Raw genomic sequence first — 25,862 nt, 5'->3', positions numbered from 1 at the left:
CGAGAAGCATGAAATATGTTGTGTGTCCAAGTGCATGTACTGGCCCCTGGCAGGGAGAACACTGCTGCATCAGCAACAGTGTAGGGGGATGCAGGAGATGACCCCTTCCCCACATCCATTCCTGGGTGATGATACTGCCTCTTGCAGTGGTTGGCACTGTGCCTGCATTTCCTTTGTCCCCTGGGGTGCTTTTGGTGGGCCGCACTCTCTTCCACTTAGGGATGGCCCATGCAGGGGGTTAGATCTCCAGAGATCTCACGGTTACCTGGGGAACTGCTGGTTCCCTGTGCTTGCCAAAGTTAGCGTGGTTTGTGGGGTGTGTTTGCAGGGAATCTGGTGGTGTGGTGACTCAAGGGCAGAGAATCCCTGGGCAGGGCAGCATCCCACCGCCAGTGAGCAACGAGTATGGTATCTGGCACCTGAGGGTAGTGTGGACATGCCTGTACACACGAGTTGGCCACCAGATTCTCCAGCCCCAGGAGGTTTTCAAATCGCCACCAATAGTGTTGCTCTGGGTCACAAGGGCAGAGGAGCACTCTCCAACAATTTGTTGGTCAGGAGATTGTTGGAGGAGTGAGGGGAGCAGAGAACTACTCCCACCTACCCTTTCCACAGGGCTCCAAGGTCCTTGAGGGTCGATCTCTGCCAGACTCTTACTGCTTTCCTTTTCTGCACCCCAGCTTCTTCACATGGGCACTCTGACAGGTCCTGCCTCCGTTCCCTCAGTTTTCTGTCTAGAATTTGTCCACTCACCAGTAACTTTTATCTGTTTTTTGAGAAAAACTGGCTTTTGATGTCCCTAGTAAGCCATCTTGGGACAAAAAAAAAAAAAAAAAAAACACACACACACCACAAAACAAAAAACAATTTCGTCTGTTATTGAATGTCCTAATCTTTAAGTGTCTGGCTCTCCAAAAGGGAAAAGAGAACAAAGAAAGGGGACAAAACCAGACGTTGGCCTTTTAAATCCTCTGAAAATTGCTAGCCAGAGCAGGAGGGGTTTTCAACAGTAGCTGCCTCTGTGTCTGCATCTCCCTGATTAGAAGCAGCAATTGTGATCAAAGCACAGACTCCCCGATGTTTGGAGCACAGGGTCCTTATTGGCCCACCTTGACTTTCGTAAGCCATGTATAAGCTACTTCAGGAACAAGTGCATGGCTGCCTGTCCAGAGGTTGGGGTGGTGGATGAGTAGCTGCCATTGTGCTAAAACCTGAAATCGACTGAAATGAACCTCAGTTTACCCTCCAAATCTTCCCCTGGAAGTTGCAAGCCTTTAATAGATTCTAGAATCCCAAAATAGTTACATCAGACAGATTCTGCCAATGTGATTGTGGTCTAGGTAGGGTGACAGATTCTAGATGCCTCTTGCTCTAACATCTTCTATTTCATAAATCATAACGTTTTAAAGAGGGTAGTACAACACAGTCTACAGTTACTTTCCTATGTTCATATGGCTCTAATGCTATATAATTAGCCCTTTCCTTTGTCTCCCAAGTAAGGTAATTATTTACATGTGTGGTCATCTTCCTAACTGTATTGTGAACTCTTCCACTAGTTTTCCCATAGTATACATAGAATATATTCAATAACGATTTGAATGTGAGAATTACACATTATGAATGTGGCTTCTTCATTTCGTCATCATTGACTTGGGATTTTTAAAGATGTTTGAGTTTGAACACAGAAAATTTGAAGTTTACATCCAGTGTCTTTATCTCAGTAAAATGGAATAAGTTCATATGTCTGTTGAAAGTGATTGGATGGGCCGGGCGCGGTGGCTCAAGCCTGTAATCCCAGCACTTTGGGAGGCCGAGACGGGCGGATCACGAGGTCAGGAGATCGAGACCATCCTGGCTGACACGGTGAAACCTCGTCTCTACTAAAAAAATACAAAAAAACTAGCCGGGCGAGGTGGCGGGCGCCTGTAGTCCCAGCTACTCGGGAGGCTGAGGCAGGAGAATGGCGTGAACCCGGGAGGTGGAGCTTGCAGTGAGCTGAGATCCGGCCACTGCACTCCAGCCCAGGCGACAGAGCGAGACTCCGCCTCAAAAAAAAAAAAAAAAAAAGAAGAAAGTGATTGGATGGGGTAAGTTTCAAGGCAGCATGAGATGTGTAATACCCGCTGTGTCTACTTCAGAGAACAATCTAATAGCAATAAATTTTTTTTTAAGTGCTGATTGGCAGCTAAGGCCCATGGGAGGTTGGATAGCATTGTAATGGATTTAATGCATTTCTTCAAACTGCTTCATGGCATAAAAGTAGAGCAGAGAACTTGAATGGTTGGCATAGTCTAGGTTTAGAGAATGCTGAAAACAGTAGGAAAGTCATACATGAACTAGTTTCTGAACTAGGAAAGTAGAAATGAGGAAGGGTATTGTATAATGGCAAGATGGATGTGAAAAGCATACATAATAATGGGGAGAAAAGGAAATTGTGAGATATTATGAAAAGAATGATCTGGAGTCTAAATTTGGCAAGTAAGGATTAATTTCCTCTTTCCCACTGAGTTAAGAAAATGATACAAAATTTTACCACGAAGTCCTAAATTTTCATTTTATAATTAGTCTGTTTCTTCACTCAACAGACATTTAATGTGTCTCTTCTGTGTTAGGTTCTGTGCTAAGTACCAGGACAACAAAGATGCAAAAGTAAAATTTATCTCAGCAGTTCTGGTGCCTAACAATGCTTGGCATTCAGTAAATACTTGTTGATTTTAATTGATACTTACATAATCTTATACATCCAAGAAAATCTAGCTTTCTGTTATTCAACAATGACAGCAGGACTGTATTATTTGTGTGACCTTCCACCTTAATTTTCATCACATGTAGACTCTAGTATCACCTGGATTATTCAGATTGATTTTCCTACTTAAATTCAATAAAAAAATTGTGAATCTGACTATGAGGGGAGGCAATATGAACTCATTAAATATGTATTCCTGTTTGGAGAAATATTGGCTGGATAGCTAGAATTTTTTAGATTGGGAATTCAGGTTTTACATCAGCAATCAAATGAATCGTAGTTTAGAAGTTTTATTTTTTAACTTCTCATTTTGAAATAATCTCAGGTTTACAAAAAAATTGCAAAAATAGAACAAGCAATTTCAGCTTTCCCAATGTTAGCATTTCATATAACCACAGTACAATGATCAAACCAGAAAATTAACATTAGTAAATACTTTAATCCATAGGCCTTATTCAAATTCCATCAATTATCCCACCAGTGTCCTTTTTTCTGGACTAGGATCCAATCCAGGATCACACATCATATTTAGTCAAAATGTCTCCGTTGTCTTCTTTAACATGGAACAATTCTTTAGTCTTTGTCTTTCATGACCTCAATACTTTCGAAGAGTACTTGCCAAGGCCGGGCATGGTGTAGCTCATGTCTATAATTTCAGCACTTTGGGAGACTGAGATGGGTGGATCACTTGAGTCCAAGAGGTTGAGGCTGCAGTGAGCTCAACCACTTCAGCCTGGGTGACAGAGTGAGACCCTGTCTTAAAAAAAAAAAAAAAGTACTGGCCAATTATGTTTCAAAATGTCTATAAATTTGGATTTTTCTGTTTCCTTGTAATTAACTGTAAGTTAGTACTGTTTTGGCAAGAATACCAGAAGAGTAATATTATATCCTTCCCAGTGCATCACATCAGGAGGCACATAATGTTGATGTGTCTCATTACTGTTGACATTAATTTTGATCACTTTATTAAGGATATGACTGCCAGGTTTCTCCTCGGTTAACACTGTTTTCTCACTTTTAGTTAATGATTATCCTATGGGGAGATACTTTGAGACTGTGTAAATATCCTGTTTCTTTTTGTGCTTTTACCCACTGATTTTATCATCCATTAAAATTCTTTTTAAAACAATTATTACTATTGTGTTTACCAATTAGAGTTTTTTTTTCTCATAATTTCTTTTAAAATTACTAATTGGGGCTGGGTGTGGTGGCTCACACCTGTAATCCCGGTACTTTGGGAGGCCGAGGCAGGCAGCTCATCTGAGGTCAGGAGTTCGAGAACAGCCTGGCCAATGTGGTGAAATCCTGTCTCTACTAAAAATACAAAAATTAGCCAGGCGTGATGGCATGTGCCTGTAATCCCAGCTACTCGGGAGGCTGAGACAGGAGAATTGCTTGGGAGATGGAGGTTGCAGTGAGCCGAGATCACACCACTACACTCCAACCTGGGTGACAGAGTAAAACTCCGTCTCAAAAAAACAAAAAAAATTACTAATTGTGTTTCTATTATAAGGAAAAGTTTTTCTCTTCTCTGTCATTGATTTATTTATTCAATTATTTACATCACCATGGACTCAGGGATATTTGTTTTATTCTTTGAGTTATAATCCATTACTACCATTATGTATTTTGTTGCTCAAATTGTCACAGATTTGGCCACTGGAAGCTCCATCAAGTTGACGTATATGTCCTTGCAACATGTCCCCATTATTTTTTGAGTGTTTCCTTTCCAGCACCGTAGGATATTCCACATTCATCTTTAGATAGTATTTCCTTTTAATGTGTGGTTTGCATTTCAAATTTTTTTTTGCTTTTTTTTTTAGGTATGAGGATACATGGGCTGCACTTCACAGAAGAGCCAAAGAATGTGCAAGTGCTGGAGAGGTAAAGAATTGGCTAATCTTATACTCGTGGCAGACTTTCCTTTTTCAGTGCTAAATGGCATTTTAAAAAAATTGATTTTATAATTGTTTGTGTCAAAATGTTTTGCAGGATATCTGAAATTGAATCTAGTTGTTGATTATTAAACTCCCTGAATAAAGCACCTTTTTATCATTTCTCTGTCAAGTAATTTAGTTTAGTTGAACTAGAGAGTTTATAACTTTTATTCTAAGGATAGGTAAATACTTGTTTTATGTAGATATAATGCTCTGAATTTTAGTCTGATGAATTTGCAATATATGTAAATTATAAGACATCTTTTTCTACCCTTTATAAGACATCTCTTTCCACACTATTTAAGAATTCCTTATTATTTGGTCAAAAAAACTTAACTTTGCTCAGTCTATCCAAAATTATTAATTTGCCTAACAAATAAATACAAAAATTTCAGGGGTCATCCTCAGTTCACTTAGAAGAACAAAGTATTTTTAAGCACTAGTGTCTTGTAATTTAAATGACTTGGTAAATGTACTTAGCCAAGATCAAATACTCTCCTCGGTGTTGTTGATGTCAATCAAACTTCATTTTTTTCTGAAATGATTTCTGTAATTCTGACTTTAAATAAATTTAGACTGATTATCTTTACCATTTACCTAAATTAGTGAAGCTGTAATAATTATATACAACACAGGAATATATATGATGAAATGTAGACACTAGCATTTCTCTTAGAATTTACTGAGAAGAAGAAAATGTAGGTTTCTGATAGTAAGGCAGAATAGATACTTTGAAAAGCCCTACAGCTATAAAACACTTAAATGTTGGATATGTTTTTTAAAAGTTCTTTAATATACATTAAGCTCACAAAAATTAAGAGAAACATAAAGGGCCAACAACACAACAAAACAGAACAGGGAACTTAAATCAGAGTCATTAAAACAACAAAACAAAACATGGCAGTCAGGATCAAACTACTAAAACAGAAGCTTTGGAGATCTGTGGGAGTAGGAGACTTTGTCTGTGGGGATCTGAATCTGAGACTTTTGATAAAGCTCTTTGGACTTTGAGGTGGCTACATCCCCTTGGTGAAAGCTTAAGCTAGGGGAAAAAAATGTACCTGTTGGCTAAAGGAGTCAACAAGGAAACCTGTCTGTCTTCCTAACAAGTTGGCATAGCCTCCTTTCTTGATTTGTTACCATGGTATTGGCTTCATAGGAGTATGGGGTTCTAAGTTATATTTCCTGCATGATCAAGGAACCTCTAAGTTAAGAAATAAAAAAGTTGGCCAGGCGCGGTGGCTCACGCCTGTACTCCCAGCACTTTGGGAGGCTGAGGCGGGTGGATCACCTGAGGTCGGGAGTTCGAGACCAGCCTGGCCAACATGACGAAACCCCATCTCTAATAAAAATACAAAACTTAGCCGGGCATGGTGGCGCATGCCTGTAATCCCAACTACTCAGGAGGCTGAGGCAGAAGAATCGCTTCAACCTGGGAGGCGGAGGTTACCGTGAGCTGAGATTGCGCCATTGCACTCCAGCCTGGGCGACAGAGTGAAACTCTGTCTAAAAAAAAAAAAAAAAGATTTGACACCGAACAAAAACAAATGCAAATTCTCCATGGATGAAACAGTCTAAACGTAGGTCCCTCAGATTTCCACAGATTAAGTCAGGCTCCCTGTCCTCAAAATATTAGCAAGCACACAAGTAAACCACCAAAAGTTTGAGTCACCAGAACCAAAGAGTGAGATTTAGACCCACAAAGGACTGTAGATACTGCACTATTGAACATTGACTGTTAAGTAGTTATATATTAAATCTTTCAAGAGATAAGAGATGGACTTAAACATGAGTAAGGAAGAAGTCACTATCAAATATTTTAGAGTCATTGAAATTACAAACCCAAAAGATGTGCTTAAAGGCAATTTGAGGCAGCCGAAGAAAGAAAGAGTGAAGTAGAAGAGAGAGTCAAAGAGTACACGGAAAGGATTTCAGAAAGAAAATGGAAAATATGAAAGAGGAATTGATAGGCAGAGAACACTTATAAAAATGTCTTTAGGTTGAACCAAGTGAGATTGCTAATATTTGATTAATTTTGATCTGTAAAATTGCAGTTTCGTGTGAGTTAGCCCAACATATCCAGTAAACCTAAACAGTTCTAGAAAAAGCATGAGGGAAAGACAATGTAGGAAAAGAAAAATGTCTGAGAATTTTCCATAAATGAGATGTGCAAATCCTCAGATCCAGAAAATACAACAAACAAGCAATATAATAATCCATTCCTAGACACCTCATGCTGAAGCTACAGAACCCAGTTGGGCACAGTGGCTCACACCTGTAATCCCAGCACTTTGGTAGGCCAAGGTGGGTGGATCACCTGAGGTCAGCAGTTTAAGACCAGCCTGGCCAACATGGTGAAACCCTGTCTCTCCTAAAAATACAAAAATTAGCTGAGCATGGTGGCGTGTGCCTGTAGTCCCAGCTACTCAGGAGGCTAAGGCAGGAGAATATCTTGAGCTGGGGAGGTGGAGGTTACAGTGAGCCGAGATAATGCCACTGCACTCCAGCCTGGGCAACAGCAAGACTCTGTCTAAAATAACAACAACAAAAACTACAGAATCCTAAAGGAGAGGAGAAAATCTTAAAATAACTAGAGAAAAGACAGATCACTTATAAATGAATGAGTTCCACAGCACACTTTTCAAACTGTTGTCAAGAATTAGAGTAAAAGCAAGACATACTCAGATAAAAACAGATTTTTCTGTCAGTAATCGTCCAATAAAAGAACTACTAAAGAATGTAATTCAGGAAAAAAAGAAACTAATTTTAGAAGATAGGTCTGAGATGTGGGAAGAAATAGTGAGCAGAGAAAATGGTAAATATAGATAAATCTAAACAAACAGTGGGGACATGTATATCAGTTATCTAATTTGTGGGGTTAAAATGATAGAATAATAATACTAGATAACAAAGCATGTAAGATGGAAGGCAGATTATCAGCGTTCAGGCATTCTAAGACTTTTGTATTATTTGGGGGAAATATATCAATATTGATTAACCTCACTTTTAAAAGAGGCCAAGACGGGTGGATCACAAGGTCAGGAGATCGAGACCATCCTGGCTAACATGGTGAAACCCCGTCTCTACTAAAAAACACAAAAAACTAGCTGGGCGAGGTGGCGGGCGCCTGTAGTCCCAGCTACTCGGGAGGCTGAGGCAGGAGAATGGCGTGAACCCAGGAGGCGGAGCTTGCAGTGAGCTGAGATCCGGCCACTGCACTCCAGCCAGGGCGACAGGGCGAGACTCCATCTCAAAAAAAAAAAAAAAAAAAAAAAAAATGGCCGGGCGTGGTGGCTCACACCTGTAATCCCAGCACTTTGGGAGGCCAAGGCGGGCGGATCACAAGGTCAGGAGATCGAGACCATGGTGAAACCCCGTCTCTACTAAAAATACAAAAAATTAGCTGGGCGCGGTGGCAGGCGACTGTAGTCCCAGCTACTCAGGAGGCTGAGGCAGGAGAATGGCGTGAACCCAGGAGGCGGAGCTTGCAGTGAGCCGAGGTGGGGCCACTGCTCTTCAGTCTAGGCGACAGAGCGAGACTCCATCTCAAAAAAAAAAAAAAGTTAAATATGGAGGGCAGAATTTCAAGGGTAACCACACACACAAAAAATAGAAAGTGGTTGGGTGCGGTGGCTCACGCCTGTAATCCCAGCACTTTGGGAGGCCAAGGCAGGTGGATCGCTTGAGGTCAGGAGTTTGAGACCAGCCTGACCAACATGGTGAAACCCTATCTCTACTGAAAATACAAAAAATTAGCCTAGCGTGGTGGTGGTCACCTGTAATCCCAGCTACTTGGGAGGCCGAGACAGGAGAATCACTTGAACCCGGGAGGCAGAGGTTGTGATGAGCTGAGATTGTGCCACTGTACTCTAGCCTGGGTAGCAGAGTGAGACTCCATCTCAAAAAAAGAAAAGAAAAAGAAAATGTTTCTTCTAAACCAGTAGAAAAAAACTAGAACAATGAGAAAGAATTCAGTCAATGCAAAAGATGACAAGAAACTAGGGGAAAACGCATAACAAGCAGAATAAACAGAATACAATAGTAAATGTGAATATATCTGTGATCTCAGTATTTTTAAATGATTAATCTAGACTGCTAGAGGGCATGTTTTGAAAGATGAGGAAAAGTCTATTAATAGTTTATAAGGTACTTACAAGGGAACACCTAGAACATTAGGACACAGAAAGACTGAATATATGGGCATACCTCAGAAGTATAGTCAGTTTGGTTCCATACCACTGCAGTAAAGTGAATATTGCAAGAAAGCAAGTCCAACAATTTTTTTTTGGTTTCTTAGTGCATATAAAAATTATGTCTATACTATACCATTGTCTATTAAGTATGTCTTAAAAAGCAATGTAATACCTTAATTAAAAAATACTTTATTGCTGGCCGGGCGCGGTGGCTCAAACCTGTAATCCCAGCACTTTGGGAGGCCGAGACGGGCAGATCATGAGGTCAGGAGATCGAGACCATCCTGGCTAACGCGGTGAAACCCCGTCTCTACTAAAAAATACAAAAAAAAAACTAGCCGGGCGACGTGGCGGGCGCCTTGTAGTCCCAGCTACTCGGGAGGCTGAGGCAGGAGAATGGCGTAAACCCGGGAGGCGGAGCTTGCAGTGACCTGAGATCCGGCCACTGCACTCCAGCCTGGGCGGCAGAGCGAGACCCCGTCTCAAAAAAAAAAAAAAGAAAAAGAAAAAATACTTTATTGCTTAAAAAATGCTCACAATCACCTGAGCCTTCAGTGAATCATAACCTTTTTGCTGGTTGAGAGGTTTTTTGTTTTATGCTTGTAGCTGCATATCTGCACCCTGCAGATCAGGGTGGTGGTTTCTGAAGATTGGGGTAGCTGTGGCAATTTCTTGAATAAGACAGCAATGAAGTTTGCTGCATCTATTGACTCTTCCTTTCACAAAAGATTTCTCTGTAGCATGCAATGCTGTTTGATAGCATTTTACCCATAGTAGAACTTCTTTCAGAATTGGAGTCAGTCAGCACCTCATCCATTCGTGTTTCATCATGAGATTGCGGCAATTCAGTCACATCTTCAAGCTCCACTTCTAGTTTGAGTTCTCTTGCTATTTTTACTGCATTTAGAGTTACTTCTGAAGCCTTGAACCCCTCAAAGCCATCCATGAGGGTTGGAATCAATTTCTTCCAAATTCCTGTTAATGATGGTATTTTGACTTCCTCCCATGAATCATGAAGATTTCGTAATGGCATCTAGAATAGTGAATTCTTTCCAGGAGGTTTTCAATTTACTTTGCTCAGATCAGTTGAGGGAACTTCTATCTATGGCAGCTGTAGCCTTATAAAATGTATTTCTTAAACAATAATACTTAAAAGTTGATATGACTCCTTAATTCACAGGCTACAGAATGGATGTTGTGTTAGCAGGCATGAAGACAACGTTGATCTTGTATATCTCCATGAGAACTCTTGGATGACCAGGTGCATTGTCAATGAGTGGTATTATTTGGAAAGGAATATTTTTGTCTGAGCAGTAGGTCCCAACAGTAAGCATAAAGTATTAATATTCACTAAACCGTGCTGTCAACAGATGTGCTGTCATCCAGCCTTTGTTGTTACATTTATACAGCACAGGCAGAGTAGATTTAGCATGATTCTCAAGGGCCCCAGAATTTTCAGAATGGTAAATGAAGTGCTGGCTTCAGCTTAAAGTCCCCAGCTGCATTAGTCCCTGTCAAGATAGTCAGCATGTCCTTTGAAGCTTTGAGGCCAGGAATTAACTTCTCCTCTCTAACTATGAAAGTCCTAGATACCATCTTCTTCCAACAGAAGACTGTTTTGTATACTTGAAAGTTTATTGTTCAAGGTAGCCACTTTCATCAATGATCTTAGCTAGATCTGGATAACTTGCTAACACTTCTACATCAGCTCTTGCTCCTTCACCTTGCACTTTTATATTATGAAGACGATGTCTTTCCTTAAATTTGATAAACCAACCTCTGCTGTCATCAGACTTTTGCTGCAGCTTCCTCACTTCTCTGAATCCATTTATAGAATTGAGAGTTAGGGCCTTGTTACAAATTTGGGCTTTGGCTTAAGGGAATATTCTGGCTGGTTTGATCTATCCATATCAGTCAAACTTCCTCTGTATCAGCAATCAGGCTGTTTTGCTTCTCTTCTTCTCTTCTCTTCTCTTCTCTTCTCTTTCTTCTCTCCTCTCCTCTCTCTCTCTTTTTTTTTTTTTTTTTTTGGAAACAGTCTTGCTTTGTCACCCAGGCTGCTGTGCAGTGGTGCCATCATGGCCCACTTGCAGCCTCCAACTCCTGGGCTCAAGCAGATCCTCCTATCCCAGCCTCCCTAGTAGCTGGGACTACAGGTGTGAGCCACCACGCCCAGGTAATTTTTTAACTTTTTGTAGAGATGGAGCTATGTTGCCCAGGCTGGCCTTGAGCTCCTGAGCTCAAGTGATCCTCCTACCTCGGCCTCCCAAAGTGAGATTACAGGGTTGAGCCATTATGTCCAGCCTGCTTTGCTTTCTTATCATTCATGTGTTCACTGGAGTGGCATTTTTAATTTTCTTCAATAACTGTTTCTTTGCAATCACAATTTGGGTGTTTAGTACATGATGCTTTTGGCCTCTTAGCTTTTGACATTCCTTTCTCACTAAGCTTAATCATTTCTGATTTTTTATTTCAAGTAAGAAATGTGTGACTCTTTCTTTTACTTAAATAGGTAGAAGCTATTTGTAGGGAGTTATTATCTTAGGGAATAGGGAGTTCTGAGGAGGGAGGTCTGAGAATGGAGAGAGAAATGGCCTGTTGGTGGAATAGTCAGAACACACATAACATGTATTAATTAAATTCACCATCTTACAAATGAGTGCACTTTGTGGTGCCCCAAAACAATGACAATGGTAGCATCAAAGATCACTGATTACAAATCATCATAGCAGATGTAATAATAATGAAAATGTTTGAAATATTTTCAGAATTACCAAAATGTGACATAGAGACATGAGGTGAGCATGGTGCTGTTGGAGAAATGATGCTGATAGACTTGCTTGATGCAGGGTTGCCACAAACCTGCAATTTGTAAAAAATGCAATATCTGCAAAGCACAATATAAATGAAGTGCAGTAAATCAAGATATGCCTGTAATTGAAGGGAAAACATATACTACTGGACAAGTACTAACCAATGGAAAACTGATGTGTTAATATCGGTGAAATAGACTTAAAATGAAAAATGAAGAGGATCCTTAATAAGATTCAATTCCCTCAGGGGGAAAAAAGTCTAAACTGTGTATACCTAATAAAAGTATTAGAATAGATAAAGCACAAATGTAATTACAAGGAAAAAAACAGCTAAATCCACAATCAAAATGAGAAAATTTTAATACATTCCTTTTAAGTGATAGGAAAAAATAAAAACAGATGCAATAAGTATGGATATAGATGATTGGACTAATGTGATTAACAAATTTGGCCTTATGGACAAATGTAGAATGCTACTCCAGCAAATAGAGAATATAAATTTTTTTAAAGCATATCTGGAACACACATAAAAATTGACTACATACAGGGCCACAGCACAAATCTCAGCAAGTTTCATATAAATGAAGTCATGTAGAATATATTCTCTAATTCCAGTGCAAATGAAGCTGAAAGTTAATATAAGAAACCAATTTTGAAAACTATATTTGAAATTTTAAAATACATATTATGAATACTTTATGGTTTGAAGTAAAAAATGTAAATTTAAAAATAGAAATGAATGATAATTACTATGTATAAACTTGTAGAATTTGCTAAAATCTATCTACAGGGAAACTGTATAAACAAAAAAAAAAAAGATTGAAAATCAGTGAGTTAACCTAACTTAAGAATTAGGGAAGAGAATGGAATACATCTGGAAGAAAGAATGAAAGAGGTAATAAAGGTAAGAGAAGTAAATGAAATAGAATACAAAAAATATAATAGAAACTACATACAGCCAAAAGTTCTTATAAAAGACTAATAAAATAATTTAGTTAACAATTAAATCATTAGTTAATAAGTTGCTAGTGACACTGATCAAGAAAAAAATATATACTTTTAAGAATTAAAGGGACTATATTAATAGCTATAGTTGTAGCAGAGAGTAAAAAGATAAAAGTTTATGAACTCTATGACAAATATGAAAACTTATCTGGTCACACACCTATAGTCCCAGCTACTTGGGATGCTGAGGCAGGAAGATCTCTTGAGCCCAGAAGCTCTGAGCTGTAGTGTGCTATGCCAATTGGGTGCATACACTAAGTTCAGCATCAACATGGTGATGTTGAGGAGCAAGGGAACACCAGGTTGTCTAAGGAGGGGTGAACTGGCCCAGGTCAGAAACGAAATAGGTCAAAACTCCTATGCTGATCGGTAGTGGGACTGCGCCTGTGAATAGCTACTGTACTCCAGCCTGGGCAACATAGTGTGAGACCCTGTTTCTTAAAAAGAAAAAAAAAAGAGAGAAAAAATTGAAAACTTAGATGAAATGGCAAAATCTTAGAATTTTTTTTTTATCAATACCGATACTAGAAGCAATGCAAATCTCATATAGTCTTATAGCTACTAAAGAAATTGTATTGCTGATTAAAAATATTTCTGCTAAGAAAGGACCAGATCCATAGAATTTTACAGGAGAACTTTCAGGAAATCCTTTTCTTCTTTCTCTTTCCTCTCATCTGTGCTCCGCTCTGTTCCGCTCCCCTCCCCTCCCCTCCCCTCCCCTCCCCTCCCCTCTTTTTTCTTTTCTTTTCTTCCCCTTCCCCTGCTTCCTGCTTCCTCTTTCTTTCTTTCTCCTTCCTTCCTTCCTTCCTTCCTCCTTCCTTCCTTCCTTCCTTCCTTCCTTCCTTTCTGTCATTTCTTGTTCAGAACTTTCAGGAGATCCTTTTCTTTTTTTTCTCTCTCTCTCTTTCTGGAAATCTATCATTTCTTGTTTTGTTTTTTAGGGGACAGGGTCTTGTTCTGTTGCCCAGGCTGGAATGCTATGACATGATCGTGGCTCAATTGTGGCCTCAACCTGCTGGGTTTAAGTGTTCCTTCCACCTCAGCCTCCCAAGTAGCTGGGACTACAGGTGTGCCACCATGTCCATCTAATGTTTTTTTACAAAAATTTTATTTTTGAGATGCAGTTTCACTCTTATTGCCCAAGCTGGAGTCCAATGGCACAGCCTTGGCTCACTGCAACCTCCGCCTCCCAGGTTCAAGTGATTCTCCTACTTCAGTCTCCTGAGTAGCTGGGACTATAGGCACATGTCACCATGCCTGGCTAATTTTTGTATTTTTAGGAGAGATGGAGTTTCACCATGTGGGCCAGGTTGGTCTTAAACTCCTGACTTCAGGTGATTCACCCGCCTCGGCCTCCCAAGTGCTGAGATTACAGACGTGAGCCACCATGCCTTGCAAAAAAGAATTTTTTTTTTTTTTTAGCGATGGCGGTCTCACTATGTTGCCCAGGCTGATCTTGAACTCCTGAGCTCAAGTGATCCTCCCACCTCAGCCTTCCAAAGTGCTAGAATTACAGTTGTGAGCCACTGCACCTGGCTGAAATCTACCATTTCAATATTTTACAAGTTCTTGTAGTGAATGAAAAAAGAGGAAACTGCCCAGCATATTTTATGAGGCTGGGATAACTTTGATATTGAAACCCAACAAGGAAGTATGAAAAAGTGAACCTGGAGTCCATGAATACATATATAAAAATTATAAACACATTAAAGGCATCATCTCTTGCCTAACTTCCATGATCTATTTCTGAAACTGATATGTTACGTGTAAACATGCTAGGCAGAAACCTATTTCCCATATTTTAAATTGGAAAAGTTACGGTGTATTACATATCAACCCCAAACACTCAACTAGGTTCCTTAAATGTACTTAAAACCAGCAAAATTCCTATACATAGGTAGGAACCTTTAGGATATAAAATGCTTAAAACATCATTTTCTGATTATCAAACTTTAGATGTAATTGTTAATTAACAGTTGCTTGTGTGCAGTAACTTGGTGTCTCCATGCTGGACACATAGAAGCCATGCATATTCGCTGTTGATAAACTATTCATACTGCTTCAGTGTGTAGACAATTTGAATTTCTAACAATTCTGATGTTCTTTTTTTTTTTCCTTTTGAGACTAAGTCTTGCTCTCTCGCCCAGGCTGGGGTGCAGTGGCCGGATCTCAGCTCACTGCAAGCTCCGCCTCCCGGGTTCACACCATTCTCCTGCCTCAGCCTCTCAAGTAGCTGAGACTACAGGCGCCCGCCACCTCGCCCGGCTAGTTTTTTGTATTTTTAGTAGAGACGGGGTTTCACCGTGTTAGCCAGGATGGTCTCGATTTCCTGACCTCGTGATCCTCCCGTCTCGGCCTCCCAAAGTGCTGGGATTACAGGCTTGAGCCACCGCGCCTGGCCCTGATGTTCTAACAATTGTATTTGAAATGCAATTTGAGAATCTACTCACATGTTGTTTTAAAATGTGTATCAAGCTTAAATATAAAGCTTTCCTATATAAATATTAGCCAAAACTTGCTATTGATATTTGCATGGCTTATGAATATTGGATAATAAAAGGAATTCTACCTGGGAGACATTCTTCATTGTATGTCTATAGTGGCAAACCAAATCCAGCAATGTATAAAAAGCAAAATACACAAGTTTATGCCAGGATTAAAAGGTTAAATTGACATTAGAAAATCTTTTACATGCAATTGACTTTGTTAAATATTAAAAGTGAAAATGATCATCAGATGCAGAAAATGCATTTCATAAAATTAAATACCTATTCAGGGTAAAAAGTTTTAGCAAATTTTTAATGGAAGACGGCTTCTTTGTCCTGACATCTACCAAAAACCTGCAGTATTTGACTTGTAGTATTTTAATCCCATATTCGGCCATCTTGCTAAATTCTCTTATTCTAATACCTTGTATTTGGGGGTGCGAGTTGTTTTGGGTAGATGGTAGGTTTGTTCCTTCTAAGCCATACAACTTTTAATTTTTCATGTTTCTTATACGGGGTAGAAACTCTAGTATATGTTGAATAAAAGTAGTTGAAGACCTTGTTCACATTTTGACTTCATTAGACTTAAATGTGAAAAGGAAAACTGTACATTTTTTAGAAAATAGTAGAAGAGAGTATGTTTAAGACCTTAGGGTGGGAAAGATTTCTTAAGTCAGATATAAAAAGCACCAGCCATAAATAAGTATATTGATAATTTTTATCAAAAGTTTTTTATCAAACAACACCATTTACAAGACAGAGGATAAGTGTTCAGAAAATATGAGTAACCCCTATGACTCAATAAAAAGAAGACTAAAATAACCCAGGAGAAAAGTGAGTAAAATATATCAGCAGGCATATTGCAGAAGAGAAAACATGAATGGCCAATACACAGTAAAATGTGTTCAACCTTGCTTGGTATCAAGGAAATGCAAATTGAAACCCCAAATTAGATTCGGTAATCATTAGATTACTGAAAATTTAAGAAGCTTTGAGCTTTCTGTGCAGATGGTCATTATTTGCAGATGACAGTTTTGTTTCTTTCCTCAGAAGAAACGTGATGATAAACAACTAGAACTTGGGAGTATAAATTGGAACAATCACATTAGAAAAAATGAGTTGGCATTAAGTAGAAGTTAAAGTTGCACATGCCTTTCAAGCAACAATTCTGCTTCTAGGAATTTTTCCAGAGCATTACATCCAACCTGCAGGGACTGGGGAGGGGTATCTCATTACCCTAGGCCCTGAGAGATGAGGAGACAGATATCTTGGACACATCTGCGATTCATTTGTGAAACCCTTGCACATATGCATCTTGAGATTTGTAACAGAATGTTTGTAGCAAGCTTTGTTTAATCTCTGGACAGTTCCAAAGTCCATCTGCAGGAAAAAGTATGATATTATTCATAAAATAAATATCGTATACAGCAGTGAAAATTAGTGAACTACTACACCTATGCGTATCAACATGAATGAATCCCATGTTAAATGAAGACTGTGTCCTGTAGAGGAGCTTTAACAAAAATCATTCTTTTGATTATAAGAAGCATTAACAATATATACAGGAGAAATAATTTTCTGTAAGATCTGTTATTGAATTTATGCTACCGTAGGATCTTAAATTTTTGTATAATTGGTTATTTTAAAACCCACAGCTCATCCAAAGTACTTCTATGGCTTTCCAGAAACAGTACCCAACCTTAAAAATGAAAGTTTATTTTAAAGCCTTCTGTGATGTATTATTGAGATATATGTAAATATTTAAATGTATATCTTTAATATGCATGGTATTAAACTTGTCACTTTGTAAATTTATTTTGTCACACCTGCTCATGTGTCTTTGGTGGGCTTTACCTAAACAGCATAATCTCCTGGGGCAAATATACTTTTGGACAATTCTGTCTTTTTAACAAATTATTTTATTCTTATCTACTTTAAAGCTAATTATTGTAACTATATAGTCTTGGAATTCAGAACAATAGTTTATAAAACAAGCAGCTGTGATTAAAGGTAACTTTGTTGTCTAGGCTTGTTCTTTTTTTTTTTTTTTTGAGACAGAGTCTCATTCTGTCTCCAGGCTGGAGTGCAGTGGTGCGATCTCGGCTCACTGCGACCTCTGTCTCCCAGATTCAAGCGATTCTCCTGCCTCAGCCTCCCGAGTAGCTGGGACTACAAGTGTGTGCCACCATGCCCAGCTAATTTTTGTATTTTTTAGTAGAGATGGGGTTTCACCATGTTGGCCAGGATGGTCTCGATCTCTTGACCTCATAATCTGCCAACCTCAGCCTCCAAAAGTGCTGGGATTATAGGCATGAGCCACCGCTCCCAGCCTGTCTAGGCTTTTTCTAAACAAGGGTTTCGATTTTTTTTTTTTTTCTCCTTTAGCGATGTATAAAAAAAATACCATAAATAGTTAATACTTACTTAGGGCTTAGACTCTGAGGGCAGTTTTCTAAAGTCAGACTTTCAGTGTTTTGCCTCTCCTGTTGTTGTGAAATATTAGCTTGCTTTCAAATTGAACTTTCAAGATTCATGGTTTTGCTTAACAGTTTGACATTAAGCCAGTTGAATTTGACTGTTTCACTCTCTGCGTTCAGGGTGGATTTCCTCTGCCTGTGGCAGAAAGTGAACTGAATTTAGTGATGGAAATCCTGGTTTCTGTGCCTTGCTGCACGAATACCTGTTGACCTTGGGCAGATAACATGGCCTCTCTTAGTTTTCTCATCTATAACATGGCTTAACACTACTTATTCTGCTTATCAAACTTGTGTGGAAATCAAATAAAATGATGTGTTCCTTAAAACTCTGAACTACTGAGTTTTATACTAAGATCCTATTCTACATCATTGGTGTACCTTTTCATCATTGGTGTGCTTTTTCTTCCTTCTCCTAACCTCAATAACTGCCGGAAAGAATTTTGGAACTTAGCACTATGGGTTTGTCTTACTCCTTACACTTGATTTCCTAGTGGTGAATCTGGGTTTATTGCGAGTTACTTTGAGGTGGAAAAATGGAACTTCTGGAGATAACTTTTTTGATCATTAAGAAATTACAATGATAAAATGAATGGGTAACAGTACAGTTTTTCAGAACCCTTTCTTTTGCTAGATTTTTACTTCTCTTTCCTTTATATACCCCTATAGCAGAATCCCTAGTGTGTTGATTAAGAGCGTAGGCTTACTGTCAAATTCCCTGGGATGGAATCTAAGTCCACTGTGGCCCTTGAGGAAGTAACTTAACTTCCATTACACCTCAATTTAAAAAATCTATAAAATGGAGATTATAATATTGCTTAGTGTATAGGGTTGCTGTGCGGTTTAAATGAGATAATATATGTAAATTGCTTAGCACAGGGTCTGGTACTTAGAAATGTTCAAAATGTTTTAGTATTGATAATTTCTGAGAATCTGTTTACCCTTCCATTCTTTTAAACATAAGTGGTAGTTTCATGTTTTCTGATACAGTTTTTCTACATATGTTTATATTCTATATTCAGAATTTAGTTTTCAGTGTTACTGCAGGCATGAACTAAACTAGTTAAATTTTAATGTTTAAATATTGCACTTTAATTTTCAGTAAGAAATGGTTAATATCTAAAAAGTATTCTGGAGTTTTCAAATTATTAACCAAAATAGCATCATAATATAGGAATTTTTTTGTTTAGAGTTTAAAATCTGAAGTTAAGAAAATTTATGAGGCCTGCCACTAAAATATAAACAATAAGAGGGCAGGAATTTCTTTTCTGATTTGTTTGTCATTACATCTTCAGTACCCAAAATAGGGCTTAGCAAATAGTGGGTGGTCAGTGGAAGTTTGTGGAATATTATAAATGAATTTTGTGAGCATAGATCCTTATTTCAGGCTTTGGTTTCCTTATTGCATTGTAGCTGTTTTTTCAGTGTGTTTTAAGCTACTTTTAAAGATCTTTTTAAAGACCAGTTGGCAACAGACATTTTTAAATACACAAAAATAATGAGAAATGCAGTTTGTGTGAAAGTTGGTGTGGCCTCCCAGCTCAGTTGAGGCTTGAATGAAGAGATGATGTGCTTATCCCTCCAGCGTGGGCTGAGAAACCACAAGGAGATGTATCATAGCTTAGTTTCTTATTTCAAATGAGAATTCCTACTATAGTGAAATGTACAAACAAAAACAATCTAGTACCACATACAAATAATTTTGTATCTTTGATATAATCAGTCTTCCAAAGTCCTTTCTTAATATTTAAGTGGAACTTGGTAAGAATCAGTTGTATTCAGATTCTAACTCTTAAAGAGCCTTAATCCTGGCTGGACACAGTGGCTCATGCCTGTAATCCTAACACTTTGGGAGGCCAAGATGAATGGATTGCTTGAGGCCAGGAGTTCAAAACCAGCCTGGCCAACTTGGTGAAACTCTATCTCTACTAAAAATACAAAAAATTAGCCGGGTGTGGTCGCAGCCGCCTGTAGTCCCAGCTACTGGGGGGTCTGAGGCAGGAGAATCGCATGAACCTGGGAGGCGGAGGTTGCAGTGAGCCGATATCACCACTGCACTGCAGCCTGGGCAACAAGAGCGAAACTTCGTCTCAAAAAAAGAAAAGAGAACCTTAATCTTGAGATGTGCAAATTGTTGTGAATATTCAAATTCATTTTCTTCTGTCGTATAATAGGTTTTGTCACCTTTATTTTTTATTGTACAGATTATGGAGTTTTTTCCCACAGTTCTTGCTTATTCATGTTGATATTTTCAAAAGATTACCTCTTCTTGCTCCTTCTAAATCTTTCTAGGCCCTTGTCCCTCCCACTGTGTTAAGACCAAAACAAAATTGTCTGGGAGAAGCTAATGTTTATCATTTTCTTTATAGTCTTTAGCAAAAGAAGTTAGAATTATCTTAGGCTGCTCTGGAATTTCACAACCTTGCTATTAGGAACCCTTTACATCTGCTGAATTCCTTGTTAACTTAAATCATTTCCTCTCTTTCTGGAATTTTGGAATTGGCCAATTTTCTCAGAATTCCTTTATATACTTTATTCAAGAAGTATTCCTGTTTAAATGTAAATTAAATCACGATATATTCTAAATGTATTAGGGAACTTTTGTTTGAGGACTTCCTTTTGTAAAGCCAGTAATTACCTGTTAATTATGTTTTATGTTTGTTTTCTTTTTGGTTGTTAGTGGTAGTTTTTTTGTTTTAATTTTTTTTAGATTTGGATTTTCAAATATATGGTCTGCTTAAAACAGGGTACACTTAGAAGTGACTTCTAAAGTCATTTTTAAACTTTCTCTTCTCTGGGTTAAGATGCAGTGATACAAGCAGTAATTTGAGGTTTCTTGTACTGCATATTAAGTTGGTTCTTTTCTAAAAATGAAAACAGCTTCAGTCTCTTTTAGAATATACCATAATCTCTACTGAGTAGACGGGTTGTTAAAGGTAACATTAAATCTCATTACGTTAACTGTACTTTCTTTGTGCCTAAAAGCCGGTTTCACTTTGCCCCCCCTTCTTGTGTGCTGCAGCTGGTGGATAGCGAAGTGGTCATGCTTTCTGCGCACTGGGAGAAGAAAAAGACAAGCCTCGTGGAGCTGCAGGAGCAGCTCCAGCAGCTCCCAGCTTTAATCGCAGACTTAGAATCCATGACAGCAAATCTGAGTAAGTCCGATGTTTTCATTCATTACTTTTAGGAATGAAAACAACTTGGGCAGGGTTTGGTGTAATTTCAAAGCTTTTTAGGAACACATGAAATTCTGGGTTAACAGGATTTTTTGGAAAATCATGATTTCTACTTAATTTCATATTTTGATGAGTTGAGCATTTGACAGAAAATGATGTAAAGTAGAAATTAGTTCTAACTGTTTCTGCCTCAGGTCAGCTCAGGACACATAATTATAATTATGGTGATCTTAAAGTGACTCGGGTTGTCTTTGTTGACATTTGGTCTCTGTTCGAAAGCATACATGTAGAAAATGGATTAGGTGACTTTGTCCTGACTGTAGAATGTATTCCAGAAATTGTTGCTTTTAAAATTTAGATCTGCTAGAACTTCATGTCTTGTAGTATATTTTTTTTTCTCTTCAAACGGATTAGAGACCAAACAAACCTGGTTAAATGAGGGTACTTGTGCTGGGTGTGGTGGCGCGTGCCTGCAGTTGCAGCTGTTCTGGAGACTGAGGCAGGAGGATTGCTTGAGCCCAGAAATTTGAATCCAGTCTGGGCAACATAGTGAGACCTTGTCTCAAAGAACAGCAACAACAACAACAACAACAACAACAACAACAGTGTAAATCAGGGTACCAGTTTGGCTAAATTTATACTCTGGAAATTTATTTTTTTGGTGTTGTTCATTTGGATGGATTATATTGGTATTTTTTTTTCTTGGGTTTATATTCAGAAAATTGTCTTTTATGTTTGATGATGCCACATCTAAGGGTAATACTGTAGCTTACTATTTCCTAATCAAGCTTAAGATCTTAGTAAAATAGGAGGTAGGAGCTGTCTGTATGAGCTAATAACCTGTTTTAGTCTTTTAGGTGGGAAGCTAAAGATATTCTATTATCTCCTCCTGTTTTTAATATTGCCTTATTCAAAGCAAAACACAACTAATATACAAGGCAAGTAATTTGCAAGTCATAAAACAGTTTTTTGTATGTGAACAAAATAGATACATAGTATTTGGAGTGCTGTTGCTGATAACAGTAGCTATCGTTTGTTTATGGCACCTACTCTATGTCAGAGATCATGATATGCTTTACGATACTATCTGTAATTCTCACAAGAACCCCACAAATGTAGCTTTTATTATTCCCGATTTACAGATAAACTAAGGCTTGGAGAGGTTGCAACTTGCTCAGGATCACAAGATGTATAAATGCATCTAGGATCCCAACCACATTGATGATATCCTCAATATCAGTATGAGGCAGTAGGATGAGGTGATGAGGTAGCAGGATGAGGGCTCTCAGTAGGTCTCTATGAACTGTATTCTTCAAGTCCCCTGGCTGTTGCCACGCCTTTCAGGGTCAGTGTTTTGTTATTTCTGAAGGCACGGCATGGAAAGGAGATTCTGGGTCTTAGAGAAATGTAAAATGGCTGTCGTTGCCCTCTGCATTGGTTTCCTCTTACAGGTATAGTAATGGTCCTTCCCAAGCCTTGGATATAGCCCTTAAGATGTTTGGAACATTCTTCTTAGCCACTTTCTTTCAGCTCATCTTTCTGTATCTCTTTGAGTCACTTGCTTTTCATTGGTTGTATGCTTCTTTGCAGACATGTTCTCTTATGATAACCTCTTTTATTTCCCCAGCTGAGAGTAAATCTGTTTACAGATGGTTGTTGTTTGCTTAATACCACTCTGCTGATTAAATGCATTCTGCCACAATTCTAATTATTTTCATAGTCAATTCTGTTTAGGAAATGCAGTCTCTATAAGTCTTTCATAAAATATAGTGTATGTTCATTCCCAATTAGGATTCTGATATCCTGAAAAAGGTTTGATGTTTAGTAATACATGACCTTATTCTTCAGAAACTGCATTTTGGCTTCTTAAATGCACAAGATAGGCCTTCTAGATGTTCACTTGGATCCTTTCTTTTTTAGTAATCTGAGAACATCTAACACTAAACACAAATGAAAGCTAAAAGATTATCTGATAACTGTTCTAGTTAGTAACTTCTAAATTAATTTGAGTCATTTTTTTCCTCTCATCTGTGTCTAACCGATATTGAGCTCTTTTTAGAGAGTGAGTTCAGTTTTTTTTTAGAAGATATGTCTGGATGGTGGTTTTTCATGTATATTGCCAATCTGAATTATCTGTTAGCCTTTGGAATGCATGCTTCCTTTGGGTTTTAATCTATTGCTGTTATTTGCCTGGTATTTATAATAATTAGTGATGAATGACTGTGGAAGATAGCATATCAAAACTTGGAATTTTAGAGACCTAGTTAGTATTTGTTGGCCTAGAATAAGCCCAGAGAGAGATGTTTTAAAATCATGAGGCTTTTAGCTAAGCAGTTTAAGCTTTATAGAATCAGTGCTGATGATATTCTTTTTTTTTTGAAATGGAGTCTCTCTGTTGCCCAGGCTGGAGTGCAGTGGCACAATCTCGGCTCACTGCAAGCTCCGCCTCCCAGGTTCACGCCCTTCTCCTGCCTCAGTCTCCCGAGTAGCTGGGACTACAGGCGCCCGCCACCACGCCCCAGCTAATTTTTTGTATTTTTTTTTTAGTAGAGATGGGGTTTCACCGTGTTAGCCAGGATGGTCTCAATCTCCTGACCTCGTGATCTGCCCGCCTCGCCTCCCAAAGTGCTGGGATTACAGGCGTGAGCCACCGCGCCCTGCGATGATATTCTTTACAGTAGGAAAATAAACACTTTGAAGCCAAATTTGATGGAGTTGTGTAAACATATATCTGCATCATTAATGTACTTTGTGAATTCATTTTGATGCATTTATGTATCATTCTTAGATTTTGGAAACATTTAGTGTTTTAAATGCTCACTCATTTACTGGGTTTTTTTTTTTTTTTTTTTTTGAGCCTCAAAATCTCTCCTATTATCACCCAAATACCTTGACATAGTATTACAAGGCTTAAATAGTTAAGCAATAATAAAAAAATAAAAACACACTTAGAAGAAAACAGTTAGCGATTTTATTTGGTCACATAGTTCCCCTAACTTCTTTGAACTTGTTGCCCTTTCACTGTCAGATGTAACACCATATCCTGTCAGTCCCTCATTTTCCAGGCTGTTTCACTCTTTTGATTTTACTTTGCTCTCTAGAGGGCCTGCTTTCATTGAAGGGTACAGGTTGTATCTTATGTGAGCAATTTGGACTTTTGATGATGCTTTTAGCTGTGTTATCCCATGGCTTCATTAATATGACTCCTGGTACCTAGCCCCTTGGGAATTGTTAAGTTACAGCAGATGATCCATTCATGTTGGTTTCAGTCCAGCTTGCAGAAGCCTATTTAATTGACACTTACTTATAAGGTTCGTCATTTTAAAAATAAATAATAAAGGTATGCTGGGAACTGGAAAACAAGGGCTATGAACTTACAGATCTGAGTTTGGCTCCCAGTCCTACAACTTCCTCACTTTAAGAACTGTGCAGATTTCTCGATGACTCCAAGCTTTAGTTTGCTTGTCTGCAAAATGATGATGAGCATACCTGTCTCGTAGGTATTTGGGGGATTAAATGAGATGATAAACGTAACCACTTAGCACAGTGCCTGGTACATGCTGGGCATCTGCCACGCACCACACACTGCGTACAGACTCTGGACACACAGCAGTGAACAAGGGTGGGTATCTGCCATCAAGATGTCGACATTCTAATGGGGACCTCTCTAGCCTTTGTGAATTTACAAAACCGTTATTCTGTGACAGGAGGGTTTGGATGGAAGTTATGCAATTCAGCTTGTGCTGCAAAACAGTTTAGAATGCAAAACCACAACTTTCAATGTGGTGATATTAGTATTCTGTACATTGAAAGTGTATAAGTATACAATGGAATGTTTTTATTCTGTGAAAAACCACATGCTTTTTAATCATAAAACTGGAAAAATATGTTTGACAAGTATATACTGAATTCTCTTGAACTTCCACTAGAGGGTAGTATAATCCTATTCCTTTGTTGAAATTCAAAATGTTGAAACCTTATCTTTGAATTCTATTTCTTAGTTTATTTTATATGACCTATTTTAAAAAGACTGTTCCCTTCATCTAGAACAGAAAATTCTGAGTTTTGTTTTTGTTTTGAAATTTTAATTTTTTTTAGAGACAGAATCTAACTCTGTTGTCCAGGCTGTAGCACGGTGATGTGATCATAGCTCACTGCAGCCTCAAACTATTCCTGGACTCAAGTGATCTTCCTGCCTCAGCCTCCCAAAGCTCTGGCATTACAGGATTGAACCGCTGTACCCAGCCAGAAGATTCTGTTAATTCTTAGATAGCAATTCTTAGATATAAGAGAATGGCAGCCATATACTGAGTTTGTCTTTTTCTTTTGATTTGACCTAGCCTGATATAGTATTATTTTGCTTTCTTCTGTACAGAATTTTAAAGGGCATCTAACAGAGAAATTATCATAGCTCTGTTGGTTTTTCATGAGCTAGATTATCGTATGTCCAGGTTCCTTTCTGAGGTTAGACCCTTCGAGAGGCACATTAATTCTCTTAGACACCTTTTATGCTACTACATAGATCTCATTTGTTCCATAATGGCTTTTGCAAGTTAATGTACCTCTTAAAGTTTCCTTGTTCATACCATCGTTACCTTATTACCTTAGTACATAAAAGTGTAACGTAAGCATCTGAAGAGTCTTGTGGTCTTTCAGTACCTGGCCTCTGTGACCTATGGGTTTGCAGCCAAAGGAGATTTCTTTGTTCCATGAGGCTAATTATTTTGTTAGAAAAGAACTCATTAAGTGGGAAGTAATTTTACTGTGCTGCTTCATTCTTTATATATTAGTGGTTACACTACAAATAATATGTATTTGAAACAAATGGCACAAAGAAAAATTCCAAACAGAATTGCTTTTCCTCTGGGACAGCCTTCTCACAAAGATTTGTGAAGCTCTTTTTTGCACAGCTGTCAGGCATTCCCAAATGGCTTTTCACAATAAAATTCTACCTATCTCTTCCACTGATCGCTAAATGAGACATATGCTGTTGTTATAGCGAGCAAAATGGTGAGACTTGAGCTTCTTGTAA

The 25,862-nt window shown here is 38.4% G+C and overlaps 1 protein-coding gene across 5 annotated transcripts in view; it reads left to right on the top strand.

The window, feature by feature from the left end:
* DTNBP1 (dystrobrevin binding protein 1) overlaps positions 1-25,862 on the top strand; it is a 154,592-nt gene that overhangs the window by 21,619 nt on the left and 107,111 nt on the right. For 4 of the 5 annotated variants that reach the window (XM_033216298.1, XM_033216297.1, XM_033216299.1 and 1 more), the window contains 2 exons: positions 4,570-4,630; positions 20,677-20,809. In XM_033216298.1, coding sequence (XP_033072189.1) covers positions 4,570-4,630; positions 20,677-20,809 — 194 coding nt within the window. Of the gene's footprint in view, positions 1-4,569; positions 4,631-10,115; positions 10,138-20,676; positions 20,810-25,862 lie in introns of those variants that run through there. The other variant, XM_033216300.1, reaches the window with a different exon arrangement.

Source organism: Trachypithecus francoisi, unplaced genomic scaffold (genome assembly GCF_009764315.1).
Source record: "Trachypithecus francoisi isolate TF-2019V2 unplaced genomic scaffold, Tfra_2.0 Lachesis_group10, whole genome shotgun sequence".
Classification (NCBI taxonomy): Eukaryota; Metazoa; Chordata; class Mammalia; order Primates; family Cercopithecidae; genus Trachypithecus; species Trachypithecus francoisi.
Note: the sequence above shows the minus strand (reverse complement) of the source record. Positions and strands in the feature narration are given on the sequence as shown.